General features: G+C 52.3%; 1 protein-coding gene across 4 annotated transcripts in view; it reads right to left on the bottom strand.

The window, feature by feature from the left end:
- Positions 1 to 12,612, bottom strand: part of PARP8 (poly(ADP-ribose) polymerase family member 8) — a 141,557-nt gene extending 128,945 nt beyond the window's left edge. The window contains exons 1-2 of one of the 4 annotated variants that reach the window (XM_059695003.1): positions 12,153 to 12,612; positions 11,261 to 11,315 (exon numbers count right to left, since the gene is read on the bottom strand). In XM_059695003.1, the coding sequence (XP_059550986.1) occupies positions 11,261 to 11,315; positions 12,153 to 12,243 (146 nt within the window). In that variant the 5' untranslated portion in view covers positions 12,244 to 12,612. The remainder of the gene's footprint in view (positions 1 to 11,260; positions 11,316 to 12,152) is intronic. The other 3 variants (XM_059695002.1, XM_059695001.1, XM_059695000.1) reach the window with 3 other exon arrangements.
- Positions 12,613 to 14,668: the final 2,056 nt, after the last annotated feature.

Raw genomic sequence — 14,668 nt, 5'->3', positions numbered from 1 at the left:
CTTCTGCTCGCTCGCGGGGCCCAGACCCCAGGAGTCAGGCTCAGGCTGGGCCGTGACCACTGACACCGAGCCCGCTCCTCCTGGACTTCGCCCGACGAGTCCTGGCCTTTTGCTGATTTTCCCCATGTTCTTCTGTCGTCATAAAACATCACGGAGACTAAGTTCCTTCTAGAGAACCACTGAGCCTCGAGTGGTCTCCAGGACCCCTTCCAAGCAGTCGATCTAATTCAGTCCCGCAAACCCTGCGGTATCCTTGCTGCCATTTCACAGATGGTAAAATCAAGACCCGGGGAAGTTAAACTATTTGGCCCATGTGACTGGCTCCCTCCCTCTGCTGTACCATGCAGCAATGTTATAGGTGGTGAGTAATTTTTAAAAATGATCTTACTACTTAATCAACATCTGCAATATGTTCTTTGGAAAATATAAAATGCAATTTCATAAGCCCTGGAAAATATTTAGACTATAATTCACCTGCAAAGACAGCCCAACCTCTGCGCATTAAGAATTTCATGTATCTCTGGGGTGGTTCTAAAAGCTGTACTGTGGTATCAGAAGTTTTTAAAATTATAGACTGTCCCTTGCCTATGGACTCCTCTCCACCTTAAAAATTGTTTTCCAGGGTAACTCAATTCTCAATGCTTCCCATCTTTGAGGACGGTAGGTATGGGCATGTGTGTATGTGTATGTTAGAGAGAAAGAAATAAAACGTTAGTTTCTTAATGTCTGCGTGTATCGTTTAAAATGTAATCTTTGTATGTTTCAGGGGGGGGACTTAAAATTTATCGTCATTTCAATTTTGCAGGTTTATGCATGTAAAGATGTGAGCAAGAGAGAAATTTCTCCAATATGTTTATGTTTAAGCTCAGTATTCAGCCATAGAAATATCTGAGGGTACCAACTCCTATTGGTTTTATTTGAAAAGTGCAATGACATTAAACTTTATGTTTCTGTAATAGGCATAGACTTTTCACAATAGTTCTTAGTATTTCTTGAAATATAAAATAGTTACTTTTTAGTATAGTTTTATAATCTATATTTGAATAAAACTAATAGACTTCTTACTTAAGATTGCAATTTTCTTCTATGTAATTAGCTACATTTTAAAACCATAATATAGGTTACCAAGGTACCTCAGTTGCAGGTTTGATCCTTGGCCCGGCCGAGGCACATGTGGGAGGCAATCAATCCATGTGTCTCTCTCACATTGATGTTTCTCTCGCTCTCCTTCACTCCCTCCCTCACGTCCACTTTCTCTAAAGATCCATAGGAAAAATATCCCCAGGTAAGGATTTTAAAAATAAATTTAAAAAACTCCTTCAGTAAATTTCTCATTTGGTCACTGGGAGGAGAATGATTTTACAAAATGGATACCCTCATTGATTTTCTAAATGTACTTTATCAAAGAAACAAAAAACATTTGGAGAAAGCCCAGATTTCCCTCACCATGAACTTCTCCGAGAGCATCTCCCATCACAGCTCCCCTGGGTCCAAGGGACAGACTTTTCGAGGACACAATGATCTCACAGAATCATGATCTGTCGCTCACACTCCTGTGAGGCTGACTGTGAACTGTGTGCCGGGGAACCTGGTAACTTCGGGCCTTTGATGAGTAAGCATGGCTGAGAGCCCTTATCATAACTGGACGCAACACGACAGGGGAGAGAGGAGAGAGAGAGAGAGAGAGAGAGAGAGAGAGAGAGAGAGAGAGAGAGAGAGGCCCAGGGAAATGCACGCTCATGGGGAGAAGTCAGTGGCATGAGACGCCAAATGCCTTTGACTGAAGCTTTTCTTGCTACCAAGCAAGTTCTATACAAATTACTGAAAATAAATTCTTCAGGCCTCAATGTGAGTCGGCAATTTCCATTTCCATTATAGTGGACTGTTGACTCAGAAACTATTTTCAATGAGTAAGACTTGGAGTTTGCCAAAGCGTTTTCCACAAAACAACTCTCTCGAGATGTTCCAGGCCTGTAATCACGTAAGTGAGAACCCCGAGTCCTCCTCTCACCTCTCGGATATTCGTAATCCACGCTGACACAGAAAAGGCTCGGAAAGCCAGCCCTGGTCACTGTTTAAAAAAGGCTTCCCTGGACACAGTGGGTCACGTACCTACCATCTAATTCAACCGTTTGGGAAATGCTATCACATAACGCAGGAAAAATATTCCTGCCCTTTAAGAAATACTCAGAAACATTCGCTGTATTTTAGGCATCCTCTCCTTTATTTTTTTTAATATTTTTATTGACTTCAGAGAGGAAGAAAGAGGGAGAGAGAGAAACATCAGTGATGAAAGAGAATCATCGATCTGCTGGCCCCTGCACACCCCGCACTGGGATCAGGCCTGCAACCCGGGCCTGTGCCCTGCCCGGGAATCAAACTGTGACCTCCTGGCTCGTATGTCCACGCTCAACCCCGGAGCCACGCGGCCGGCCTTATTCTCTCTTCCACACAGCTCTGTCGGGAATCGTATTTTTGTCTCTTGTTTTCCAATTGTGTCTGAAATTCTCTTCTTCTTGGCTGTGGGCGCCTGACAAATGGGTGGTAGCTGTATTGGTCTCTGGCTTGCGGTTCTATACTTCAGATACTAAAACCTGCTCCAAGTGATTCTTGGATAACAATCTACACTTGTTTTTGAATCCAGACAACTACAGCGCTTCCGAGGCGGCTGAGACCCTCCGCCTCTGGCAGGCCACGCGGAGAGGCGCCTGGCATTTCCCAATGGCAGACAGAACCCGCCCTGGGGGCAGTCGGTCAGCAGCCAGCTAACTCCTTTCTGCCACTAATTTCTGTCCAGGGAAAATGGATCTGACCGCACAAAGGCTGAAGCGAGTCCCCTCTTAAATTTAACACTGACTGATTCGTCACCCTCCATTAAATACACCGGGGCGTCAGCCACAAACTAGGATGTCACTGGTATGCAAATAAACCATCCTCCAGATTTACTGTTGCTCTATAACGGACTGGGTAGAACCTATCTATACGCTCATCCTACCCTCCCCCCGCCCCCCGCCTCAGATGTCACTGCCTTCGCATCCTCACCTTGCTCTATTCATCCTCTCACTCTACCCACTCCTGGAGCATAAACCCGTCATATATTTTCCAGAGATGCCACTCTCGATCAAAGGCAAGTTTAAGTGGACTGGTCTTTGTGATAATAAACCCGTGATCTTGATATTCAAAACCAAGTGTATTAGCCGACATAGATGTTACCAATCAATGAGCCTTGAACAGCTGTGTGTGCTTAAGGCACTAAATTACACAAACCATTGTTGAGCGCAGAGAGGAGGAGGTCAATGAGCAAAGAGTCGTAAGCTGGTGTTTGGAAGCTTGAAAAATATACGTCAACGCGGGGTGGGAAGGCGGCTCCCGAAAGCCAAGGATAGGGTTGGAGTGTGAGATGGAGGAAACCATGGCTGCTCTTAAGGTTTCTGAGCCGGTAAATGCTATGATTAAATCCGTGCTTACAGAGTTCGGGCACAAGTACACTGATGGGAGAGAAGCTGTTCACCAAGAACTGAAAGACGCCGAGTTATAGAGTGATTGACCTCCGTCAAGTGGCGACATGGGGAGGGACGAAGACGCCAAGGACGATTTCAACAACAGCCGGCGGGGCTCTGAAAGAGGTGGGAGAGCTGGGCTGCGAAACCCCAGACTGGGAGCCCCGTACCTGGCCCAGGTGACGTGACGCTAACCAGGGAAAGGCAGAGGGAGAAGCTGCTTTTAACGAGAAGACGATGGGTTGCTGTAATGCGGCAGCCCCAGCTGTCTGGCATTGCAGTGAGACGACCGAACAGAAATCCTAAATTATGTCACAATAAAACAGAATGACAAGCATTATCAACAAAAGCCTTGCTTCTTAAGTCTTTCCTGGGGTGCGTGGAAGATGGGATTTCAGAAACAGAGAGAATAAATAAGAGAGAGATGAGATGGCAACAACTTGACTGAAATGTCATCGGAAGTCCGTGGCAGCGCCCATAAAGCAAGATTTCTCTCCGCCACAGCCTATACCCCAAAGCAAAGCTGTGCCCAGAATTACAAAATAGTGTAGGACTGAGGACATGTCTCTGTGTGATTCTTTCTAATGCTGCAGAGAGAAATGACGGGGAACTTAAACAGATGGGCCCAATATTTGCACAAGGTTGCACAGCCGATGTTCATCGTTTTCTGACTACTGATGCCAGCCCTGGGCTCAGGCACTTGCCTGACAACCGGCAGGTTTCCAGTCCTGCCCTGGCATCCGTCAGTCCCTCCCATCCCCAACATTCCCAGCTCCTCCAGTTCAGCCTATGCCCCTTAAACTCACACTGCAACCACTCCTCCTAGTAACGGCGAGTTATCTCAATCACCCCGGCCTCGTACCTGTCGCTATGAAATGCACAACGGCTGACAAAATACCTACTCGATCTTTTTGCAAACACAGGATGTCAAGTAGGCAAAAAGGACAGCAGAGTATGCCCAATAAACACGGCTGGCAGTCGTCTCTTAATCCGTGAAATAAATGGAGTTTAAATGTGCTGTTAATATAGAAGCCTCCAGGACAGCGGTTCTCAACCTGTGGGTCGCGACCCCTTTGGCGGCCGAACGACCCTTTCACAGGGGTCGCCTAAGACCATCCTGCATATCAGATATTTACATGACAATTCATAACAGTAGCAACATTACAGTTATGAAGTAGCAAGGAAAATAATGTTATGGTTGGGGGTCACCACAACATGAGGAACTGTATTAAAGGGCCAGAAGGTTGAGAACCACTGCTCCAGGGCCGTGCAGGAGGCAGCCCGTCAATGATCCCCTCTCATCACTGCTGTTTCTCTCTCCCCCTCTCCCTTCCTCTCTGGAATTAATAAAAACATATTTTAAAGAACACAGAAGCCTCCATAAAGCTATGCTTGTGCTAAATGTGGTGGTTATTTTTGGCCAGTGGTTTTAAAACTCCTTTAACAGTGAAACCTTTTTCCAAAAAAAAAATAAAAGTTTCATACAGAACAGGAAAGAGGCAGAGCAGCTGTGCTTGAGAAAGGGGTGCGAGCCCGACTCACTCGTCCAGCTGCCGCCAGCTGCCCACGGCCACCCAGCTGCCCAGGCAGGTCCCCAGGCCTCCAACGAACGCACTTTGTTGTGAAGTCGTTATTTTGGATAATAATTGATAAGACAAAATTACAATGAGCAGGTCCCCGTTGTCAAGAGGAACAGGCTACTTTTTAATTCCTAAATGATCGTTCTTTTCATTCCGAAACCGCAAGGGTACTGGAGGCTCCAGGTAATTGCCTCTTTCCAGATTTCCAGAATGAGCATGCGCCCCTTTCACAGTGGAAATCCCTCCTCCAGGCACCGGGATTTCTCCTAAGAAAGTCAAAAGGGAACAAATGCACTTGGCAACCAACTAAGTTCCCTCCACGGCATCCCAGGGGCAAGAATGACACGCTGGGGAGCCCGGTGGATGAGCCCTCGCCCCAAAACTCTGCTTGATCACCAGAACGCTGATTTTTTAACCCTGAAGTAAATACTTTACAGAGTCCACACTCTCCACTGTGCCCCAGTCCCCGTCACTCCCTGTCACCCTACACAAGGGCCTGTGGCCCAGACAACAGGGCTGGTGATGCGCTGGGCAATCTGTCACTCTGAGTCCCGTCACCAGCCCTCCCCCTCCCACACCTGGTCACGGTGTTTAGGCAGCTGCCTCTCACCTGCCAGAAGCCCTCCTGGCAGCCACCGGGGACGCGGTCAGCATCTGGTCACTGAGAGGGGACACTGTACTCGGCAGGGAGGGGCTGGGGCGCTGCACTGCACGGGACAGGCCCTGGCCAAGGGGCTCCCCCACCGCTATCAGTGAGCAGGCGCTGACAGGGCCTGGTGACAGCATCTCAGAAAGCCCTGCTGGGAGGCAGGAGAGGCTACTCCAGGGGAATTCAGCTGCGGGAAGATCTGGGCAGCGCAGGCTGCCGAGGCCTGAGACGGGGAGGGGAGGGGGCGCAGGGTGTGGATGGCTGTCCCAGGCAGCACAGGCAAAGGCCCGGGAGAGGAGGGGGTGGCCAGCCTCAGTTTGCACATCCACAATGTGAGGACTGGTGGAGAGCAGTACACTTGCTGTGTCCCGGGCGCTGCTCCAAAACATCTGGTGGACAGAAGCTCCTGAAACTAGGGGCACACCTCCAAGATGCCATGCTCCCCCCGACCACCGGCGGGACTGTCTTTTCACACTGCCAAGAGGGCACCTCTGCAGCCATGCCCATGTCTAAAGTATCGATCATTTCTAATATAAGCATGAGGGTTCCTGGGCAGAGTCCCACCCCTGGACTGGAAAAACTCCCAATTTAAACCTGAAGTAAATACTTTCTAAAAAAGAGACCCAGGTATAGTCTTGGGTGAAATGCAGCGAGGTCTCAAAGGAATATGACACAGGCTTTGGACACATCCACCTCCTAGGCCAGTGGTCGGCAAACTCATTAGTCAACAGGGCCAAATATTAACAGTACAACGATTGGAATTTCTTTTGAGAGCCAAGTTTTTTAAACTTAAACTATATAGGTAGGTACATTGTTATTAACTTAATCAGGGGACTCCTAAGCTGGCCTTTGCTAAAAACGTCCTCAATCTGATGGAGGTACGTTCGCTGAGGCCGACCCCTTCCAACTCTCCCATCCACACGCGTCTTGTGTACTTGTTTCGTCCATCTCCTTTCGCTCATCCTCTCTATATGTCCAAACCATCTCAACATACCTTTCTCAATCCTCGACACTACATCTTCTTTCACTCCACAACGTTCCCTAAAATTAACTTAATAAACTTCACTTAAAGTTTTAAGTCAACTTCGCACTGTACGTGCACGCCCGCCAGTGGCATTTTGTGGAAGAGCCACATTCAAGGGGCCAAAGAGCTGCATGTGGCTCACGAGCTGCAGTTTGCCGATCACTGTCCTATGCACACAGACAGATAAAAATTCTGAAGGAATAAACCCTAATATATGAACAGGAGATGGAGAAATCATGTTCTTGGTTCCGTTTTTCTAAATCTTTTTACAATAACAACTACTGTTTGTGTGTTTACAAAACCTCCGCGCTGATCAGGCCCCCCACAGGGGCGGGGCCAGGCCCCGGGGCCCCCTTGCTCTCCTGTCTGTGTGAGGCACTGGCCCCGAGACCCAGCCAGATGTCCAGATGTCCCATCCCCTCAGCAGCTGTCACCGCCCACTGGATCCCTTTGATTTCTTCTGTCGCTTACTGCACGTCTGACCGCCAGTGACAAGAAGGGCCAGAAGCCTAACGCTGTGGTCTTCATGCCAATGACAAGGGACCAAGAACGAGTCAGAGATCCCAGCAGGACTGAGTCGAGGGAAGGAGCAACTTTTGCAATCAGCTCACAAATCATGTGCCGCTGAGGCCCCTGGTTTGCGGTCTTGGCACAACCCTGAAATCAGGAGGCCGCCCCGGTGGGAGCCTGTGGCAGGCCCTGACCCCGGGCGGCCGTGGAGTTACCCCAAGGAGAGACCAGGAATCAGAGGGGCTACACGGGCCATCGCTAAAATGGATTCGTCTTGCCGAGCACATACAAGTTCTCGGGCATCTGTAGTCGGCATTAACAACCAAGTTCATCACATTTAACACTTCCTTTCTCATTGCTTCTCCATCAAAGACACCAAAACCACTTCTTTCTCAAGCAAGCCTCGGCCTAATTTTTGGATGTTCCAGGGCTCCATGCTCAGAGCCTGAGAACACGCGTGTACAGAAAGGAGCCCGGGTCTCAGGCGGGACAGAGCAGGGGTACGAGGCACTCTGTCAGGTAACGGAGTCCATCTGAGCGTGTTTCTTAAACTCCCCGAGCCTCCGTTTGCACATCCCAAGGTGAGAACAGGAATACCATGAGCCTTCCGATTAGAGAAAAGGCCATGAACTCCGTCTTCCAGCTGACCGTCTGCCCCCGCCCACATCCTCACCGACAGTCAGAGTAACAAACATTCGCAGGCCCTGTGTCCCTCTGCTGCCCTCCAAACGCAAGGCCAATGCACCCGGCCACCAGCCAGGCCTGACACTGTCGCCTCCTGGCATTTTCTCTTAACCCACAGAAACACGCAAAAAAAGCACATGGTAAAAAAAATGCTCAATGTTACTTTTTTTGAGTGGGAACATGGAAGATCAACCCTCTCCTTTAGAACAAAGTGGAACTCATGCTGGGAAGGTGACAGAAAGGAAATGGTATTTTAAGTTTTATCTACACGTAACTTGAATTGGAAATTATTCTTGAAATACGTCCACAATGTTTTAGATGAAATGATGGTTACATATAATTAAAGATAATCATGTCCTATCTCTCCATAAAATTCCTTTAATGGTGAAGTAAGTCTAATTTACCCAAAATGACTCTATTAATTGAATACTTTGGGTTGATAAGCACATTAAACCAAAAGAGAGCAAGGTCATTTTAAGTGCTCCACTGACACGTCGCAATGAGAAATACATGATAAGTATCAGGTTCTAATGTAGTTAAAACAACATATTTTTTTATACTTTTATTTTCGGGGCGGAGGAAAAAAAAGGTCTTCTCTGCTCCTAGCCACAAACCCCTAGAGGGACTGGCATGAAAGGGGCTCCCGCGACTCCACCAGAACCACCTGGGACACAGGACTGCTGTGCAGAACGAGCTATGCGCAGACCAAGCAATCAGGTCACCAGGCCTTGCGCCTTGGCCCACAAGCATGTTTCTCTGACTGCAGGTCAGCTGGAAGACCGCGGTCATGGCCTTTTCTCTAATCGGAAGGCTCATGGTATTCCTGTTCTCATCTTGGGATGTGCAAACGGAGGCTCGGAGAGTTTAAGAAACACGCTCAGCGGCACAAGCAAACACTGTCCCTCAGTGGGATTACACCGAAAGGAACCACCTCTTCCTTCCACAGCAAGGATGGCCCGGCTCCTACAAGTGAGAACGGATGGTATCTCCAGTAGTTAATTATTCACCCAGCCAGCCGCCTCCCCGTTTCCTGAACACGGGTTCTGTAATTTGCTGATAAAGACTCTTTCTGCGGCACCTACTCCCAGGTCTTAGAGAGACTAGGTGGACAGTACATCTCCTCTCATTGTACAGATGAGTAAACTGAGGCATCTAATTGAAAATAATACAGCTAATACTGTCCATAATAAAAAATATTAATAATAATAATAAAGCTAGTGTGTTGAAAAGCTTACCCGGGCTTTACCCAACAGACCCCTGGAGCAGGTGCTGACTGCTGGGGGGGGGGGGGGTTCAATGCAGGGCCATCCTCAGGCCACTGCACTTCACAGACACTGTGTCTTACGAGGTATAGACTGAAGGGAAGACCCTCAGGGCTTGCTGACAGCTCAGATGTCAGTCGGTTAACATTTTTTATCAATAGAGTAGCTTTTTAATTAAGGTAAATACATGGTGTTTTTAACATAATGCTATTGCTCACTTAACAGACTACAGTAGAGTGTAAACGTAACTTTTACAGGCACTGGAAAACCAAAATATTCCTGTTATTCGCTTTATTGCGATATTCGCTTTATTTGTGGTGATTTGGAGCCAAACCCACAATATCTCAGAGGTATGCCTGTATTTTAACTGTTAAAGCAATCCAGGAAGCCCTACCCGGTTTGGCTCAGTGGAGAGAGCGTCGGCCTCCGGACTAAGGGGTCCCGGGTTCGATTCCAGTCAAGGGCACAAGTCCGGGTTTTGGGCTAGATCCCCAGTGGGGGGCGTGCAGGAGGCAGCTGATCAATGATTCTCTCATCATTGATGTTTCTCTCTCCCTCTCCCTTCCTCTCTGAAATCAATAGAAGTATATCTTTAAAAATATCCAGGAAGATATTAGTCATACACCAACGTATCTCTGGCTAGTAAGTGTAGGAGTAGTGTTAATTTAGTTGAATCTTCTCTAATTTATTCTTTTTATTCACAATTACAAAGATGACGGTAAATTAAGAAGCACTATGATTTTATTCTCTCCCAATATTATATGTTATATTTTCAACTAGTAAATCAAATCAACACTTGGGATGCTGAACACAATACAATATGCAGATGTTGTATTATAGAACTGTACACCTGGAATCTGTATGATTTCATTAACCAATGTCACCTCAATAAATTCAATTTAAAAATGGGGGGGAGACCAAAAAAATAAAATGAAAAGACAAAACACAATCCTGAGGCTGTGGAAGACCTGACCACTGTTTTCACTACAGCTTTCTGGAGATGTAGACTGCAGCCCAGAACCCAAGCATCTTTAAGATTCACATTAATTCCCAGCTTTTAAAAGCTCCGTGTACAGAAGAAAGGCTCTTCTGCAGTGAATGCGTTCATACGTTGCCATCAGCTAAGAGACATTTTGGAACGTGATCAGGTGCTACTGAATGTCAGGTCCTCAGTGCCAGGCGGCATCTCAGACAGCTTCCCTAGGCGGCCACTGCCCTGTGAAGCCACCGTGTCCCCCCGGGGCTACGGGGAGAAAACCCCAACTTCACAAGTGAGGACCGCCAGGCCCGTCCCCACCGCGACCTCTCATGCTAACTCCACCTCCGAAATACACAGTTTCGCACTGTGAACAATTCAGGGTTCATACATGCATGTGCCATCCTCCCCCTCAAGGAAGAAGTGATGATACGCTCCAGCTACACGCGCCTGCCAAACGCTTTCCTCCAGCCAAGTGTGGAAACCAGAGCACCACTCCTCAAAGCCCAGACACACACACACACACACACACACACACACACACACACACCAGAGCACCACTCCTCAAAGCCCAGACACACACACACACACACACACACACACACACACACCACACACACAGGAGAGTATGGAGAACTGGCAGGCTGCGTGCTGATGTCCACGGTAGTCAACACGGGAACCTGGAGCAGCAAGCAGCTCGCCAGGAAAACCACGGCCTGGGACCTCACTACTGCGTGCCACCCCGGGTCTCGGACCCACTTCACTTCCCACCCAGGATCGCAGTGCTGCACCCGGTTGGCTGCATCAACCCCCAGACACCCCGGGAGCCAGCTGCTGCCAGAGCCGCTGGAACGTGACGGGCGGCGGGTTCTGCTCCGCTGCGGCCTGCGCTTCCAGCGCGGGCATCACACGTCCACTTCCCCTTTGCCATTTAGAGCCAGGACCTCAGACTTGGGATGTGGTTAGAGGACAACAAGAGCAAAAAAAGAAAGAAAGAAAATCCCAGACACGGAACAGTGAGAACAAAGGAAACGCAGGCATGTGAACAGGAAATGAAGCAACTGGAGACACATACCTTTTGGGGCCGCCGACGTACGTGAAGGTAAAGGTGGAGTCCGAGTACCTGAAATCTGACCGAGAAAGTCCTGTTAGGAGCTGCCCCGCGGGGTGGGGATGTACCCGGGTCGGGGGTGGGGTTCCAGGCGGTGGAGCCAGAGGCCCGACCCCGACCCCTTCCCCCCGGGAGGCGAGGCTGGGCAGCCACGGGGACCCCCTGGACGCGGGAGGGATGCCCGGGACCCGCGCCGTGGGAGCCCCCACCCCACCCCCCTCAACAAGTGCCGGTGCCATGGCAACAGCGAGAATTGGGAATCGCCGGGTCGGGCAGCCGGAAGCGCCCTCGCCAATCTCCCGGCTGCGAAAGCCAAAAGCGATCCCTCCCCCGGGAGCGAGGTGGGCGCGGGGCAGCCGCCGGGGAGGACGCCGGGCCTCCGGGCCCCTCTCCGCAGGCCCCCCTCTCCCTGGACCGCGCACCGCCGGGCGGAGCTGCGGAGCCCGAGGTCCCCGGCGCTGCCCCTGCGGCCTCGGTTCCCGGCTGCTCAGCCCGCGGCGCAAGCCCGCCGGTCCCGCCGCCCGCTCGGTCGGTCGCGGCTGCCGCCGAAACCCCGAGGAGCTCGGACAAGCGGGGCGCGCACGGGGCGGGGGCAACAATACAGCGAAGCCCCCCCCCCAACACGCCGAGCCCCCGGGTCCTGCCCCAAAGCTGCGGGCTGCCCCTGACCTGGGGGCGGGGGAGACCGGCCTCGCCCCCTCCCCCGCGGGCTCCCGCGCCCGCTCCCGCCGCAGCAGCTGTTGCCAAACGAACCCCGAATCGGGGACGCGCGCCGCGGTCCGCACTCGGGCGGGGAGCCGGGGGCCGGGGGCCGGGGCCGGGGACTGGGCCGGGGCCGGGGTCGGGCGGCGCTCACCTGCGAACAGGCAGTCCGTGTCGGCCCGGGACCGCTGGAGCACCACGTCGATGTCCTTCTGGATCCGCTCCTGCCGTGAACACATCCCCATGGAGCCGCCCCCGGGAGAGAAGCCGCGAGCGCCCGCCCCGCCCCGCTCGCTCCGGCCTCGGAAACGCTCCGCGCGAAATGGAACCTCTGGCCGCGGCGGCGCTCCCGGCGCGGGCGGGGGGCGGGGCGGGGCGGGGGCCGGCGCTGCCGCCAGATGTGCCGCCCAGCTGCCGCCGCCGGACGCCGCGGACACCGGCCTGGCTTTCTCCCTCCCGCGCCCGGAGCCGGGGCCGCGGGGGCCGGGCGCTGGCGGCGGGCGGAGGGCGAGCGGCGGCGGGGCGCCGGCGAGGGGCGCACCCCGCTCCGCCTCCCGCGCGCACGCCCCCCGCGGCCCGCACCGCCGCGCACTCTCGCGCCCGCGGGCGGCCGGGGTGCCGAGGCCGCTGCAGCGCCGCCCGCCGCAGACCCTGCCGCCCGGTCACCGGGTCACCCGGTCGCCGGGCTGCGATTGCCGCCGCCGTCCCGGGCGCGGGCCCGGCTCAGCGGGGAGGTGGGTAGTGAAGGCGCCGTGGGGCTCCCCGCTCCCCCACCCCCACTTTTATGAATTCCGCTCCACTTCCAGAAGGAATTATGAGTCAGATGGAAAACCCAAATCGGAGTGGCCGGGAGAGGGGGTGGGAGGGAGAAAGGAAAATCCTTTAAAATGGGAAATAAATAAATAAAAGGGACAAATCGCTCCTTGTGCCCCGTCGGCGTGATGGAAAAAGCCTGAGGTCACTCCAGACGCCCATCGTCCTAGGCCCTTACTGCCTGAGTCTTTTTCTCCCAAATGGAAATATTGGGGTGCCCCTCGGAGACGAAGGCCCCTCTGGGGGACTCCCTCCACGTCCGGAGCCTCACCGTTTCCTCCCTCCTGAGCATTTCTGTTCAGAAGGACGTGGCTGACTCAACCGCATGGGCCAGGGGCTCCCTAAAAGGGGTGCCTCTGCTTGGCTTGTTTTAAAGGCCGCCCTGTGCCAGTCCGTCACGGCCGGCTCCTCCACGCCTTGTCCGGCTCAGAAAGGAGACGCCTCCGGGGTTGGTGCGGGCCCTGCCTCCGCACGTGTGGCCAGAGGCCCAGCACAGGCCCAAGGGCACCTCCCCTTGGACGGGCTGGCTCCTCTGGGCAGCCCCTGTCTCTTCCTGTTCTGCATTCCCAGGGCCTGGGGCAGTGTCTGGAACACGGGGGGGGGGGGAACCTGAATGCTGGCTGGTTGCATGAATGTCTGTGCCTTGCAGCCTCTCATCTTTATAGGCGCCCCCGTGTCCATCAGCTTCCTTATGGGCATGAGCACCTGAGTTGTCAAGCAGGTTCAGGCCCTTCCTGGGTCCGGCTCAGGTGCTGACTGTGGCCACACGATGTGTAGGGGAAGTAGGAACAACTGTCATCCCTGACAGATTGGTAAGATTCCAGAGAGACACAAGCCATGCGAGATGACGTGCTCCAGTTCCTCCATCTCACAGAAGGGAAAACACGGCATTATCGGCTGCACAGCCCTGAATGCAGCGCCCTGAGTGGGGATTGCACTGCAGGAGGCCCCGCGGCAGCACCTGGGCCTGCGGGCTCTGACCTGCCACAGCCACAGGGACAGCAGTAGCTCTCTCAGCCTCTCCTGCAGAGCTTCCGGCCGGGGCAGGGCAGGGTCAAGGCCCCCCTGGGGTGCTGCTGGGCTACCTTCTCCCCTTCCACACGTGGACTGACTTCCTCCTTCCATCCTGCGCTCTAACTTCTCCAAACAGCTCTAAACCTCTCCCGTCACGAGGGTTTATCTTCCCGCTGCCTCTCCACAAAGCCTGCGTCCTCAAAGCAGAACCTTCCGGCCGATACATCTGCGCTCGTTTTAAAGCGACCAGGTTGTCTGCTGTTGTCCGGGTCGCCTCCTTGTGATTGGTGCCGCCTTTGATTTTTCCCCCAGCTTCACAGACCGTCCTGTTTTTGTTCAACAAAGCCAGCCTCCCTCTGTTTGCGCCCTTAAGGTGTGATATATTTAAGTACTTTTAAATGTTAAGGGATAAGATTTAAAAAAAAAAAATGAAAACCAGGCTTTCTCTCTAGTGCACATTTCTGCAAGCTAAGTTTCTCCAATAAAAACTACACAGGTACTAGTGTTCCACGCTGGGTCCTTACGGCTTGATTCTCTCAAATTCGGCCCAGACCCAGGGTTCCACTGACTCGTCTCTTCTCAGGCTCTTGGTTAGACATTTAGGTTATTTGTGCTCTTGTTAAAAACTATAGGCACCTTTGAGATGAGGGGGCTACATCCTTGCCTCAGTAGTCATGGGTGTGCATGCGCGTTTGTGCATGTGCACACCACACACACACACACACACACACACACACACGGACACACACGCAGACACACACGGACACAGGCAGCAGGTGTTAGGCCCTGGATAAGTTTGTTGAAGGAATAAAGCCCATCACTCACGAGAGAGCTCTGTCGGAT

Source organism: Myotis daubentonii, chromosome 4 (assembly GCF_963259705.1).
Source record: "Myotis daubentonii chromosome 4, mMyoDau2.1, whole genome shotgun sequence".
NCBI lineage: Eukaryota > Metazoa > Chordata > Mammalia > Chiroptera > Vespertilionidae > Myotis > Myotis daubentonii.
The sequence above is the reverse complement of the archived record's forward strand: the minus strand, read 5'-3'. Positions and strand labels throughout refer to the sequence as shown.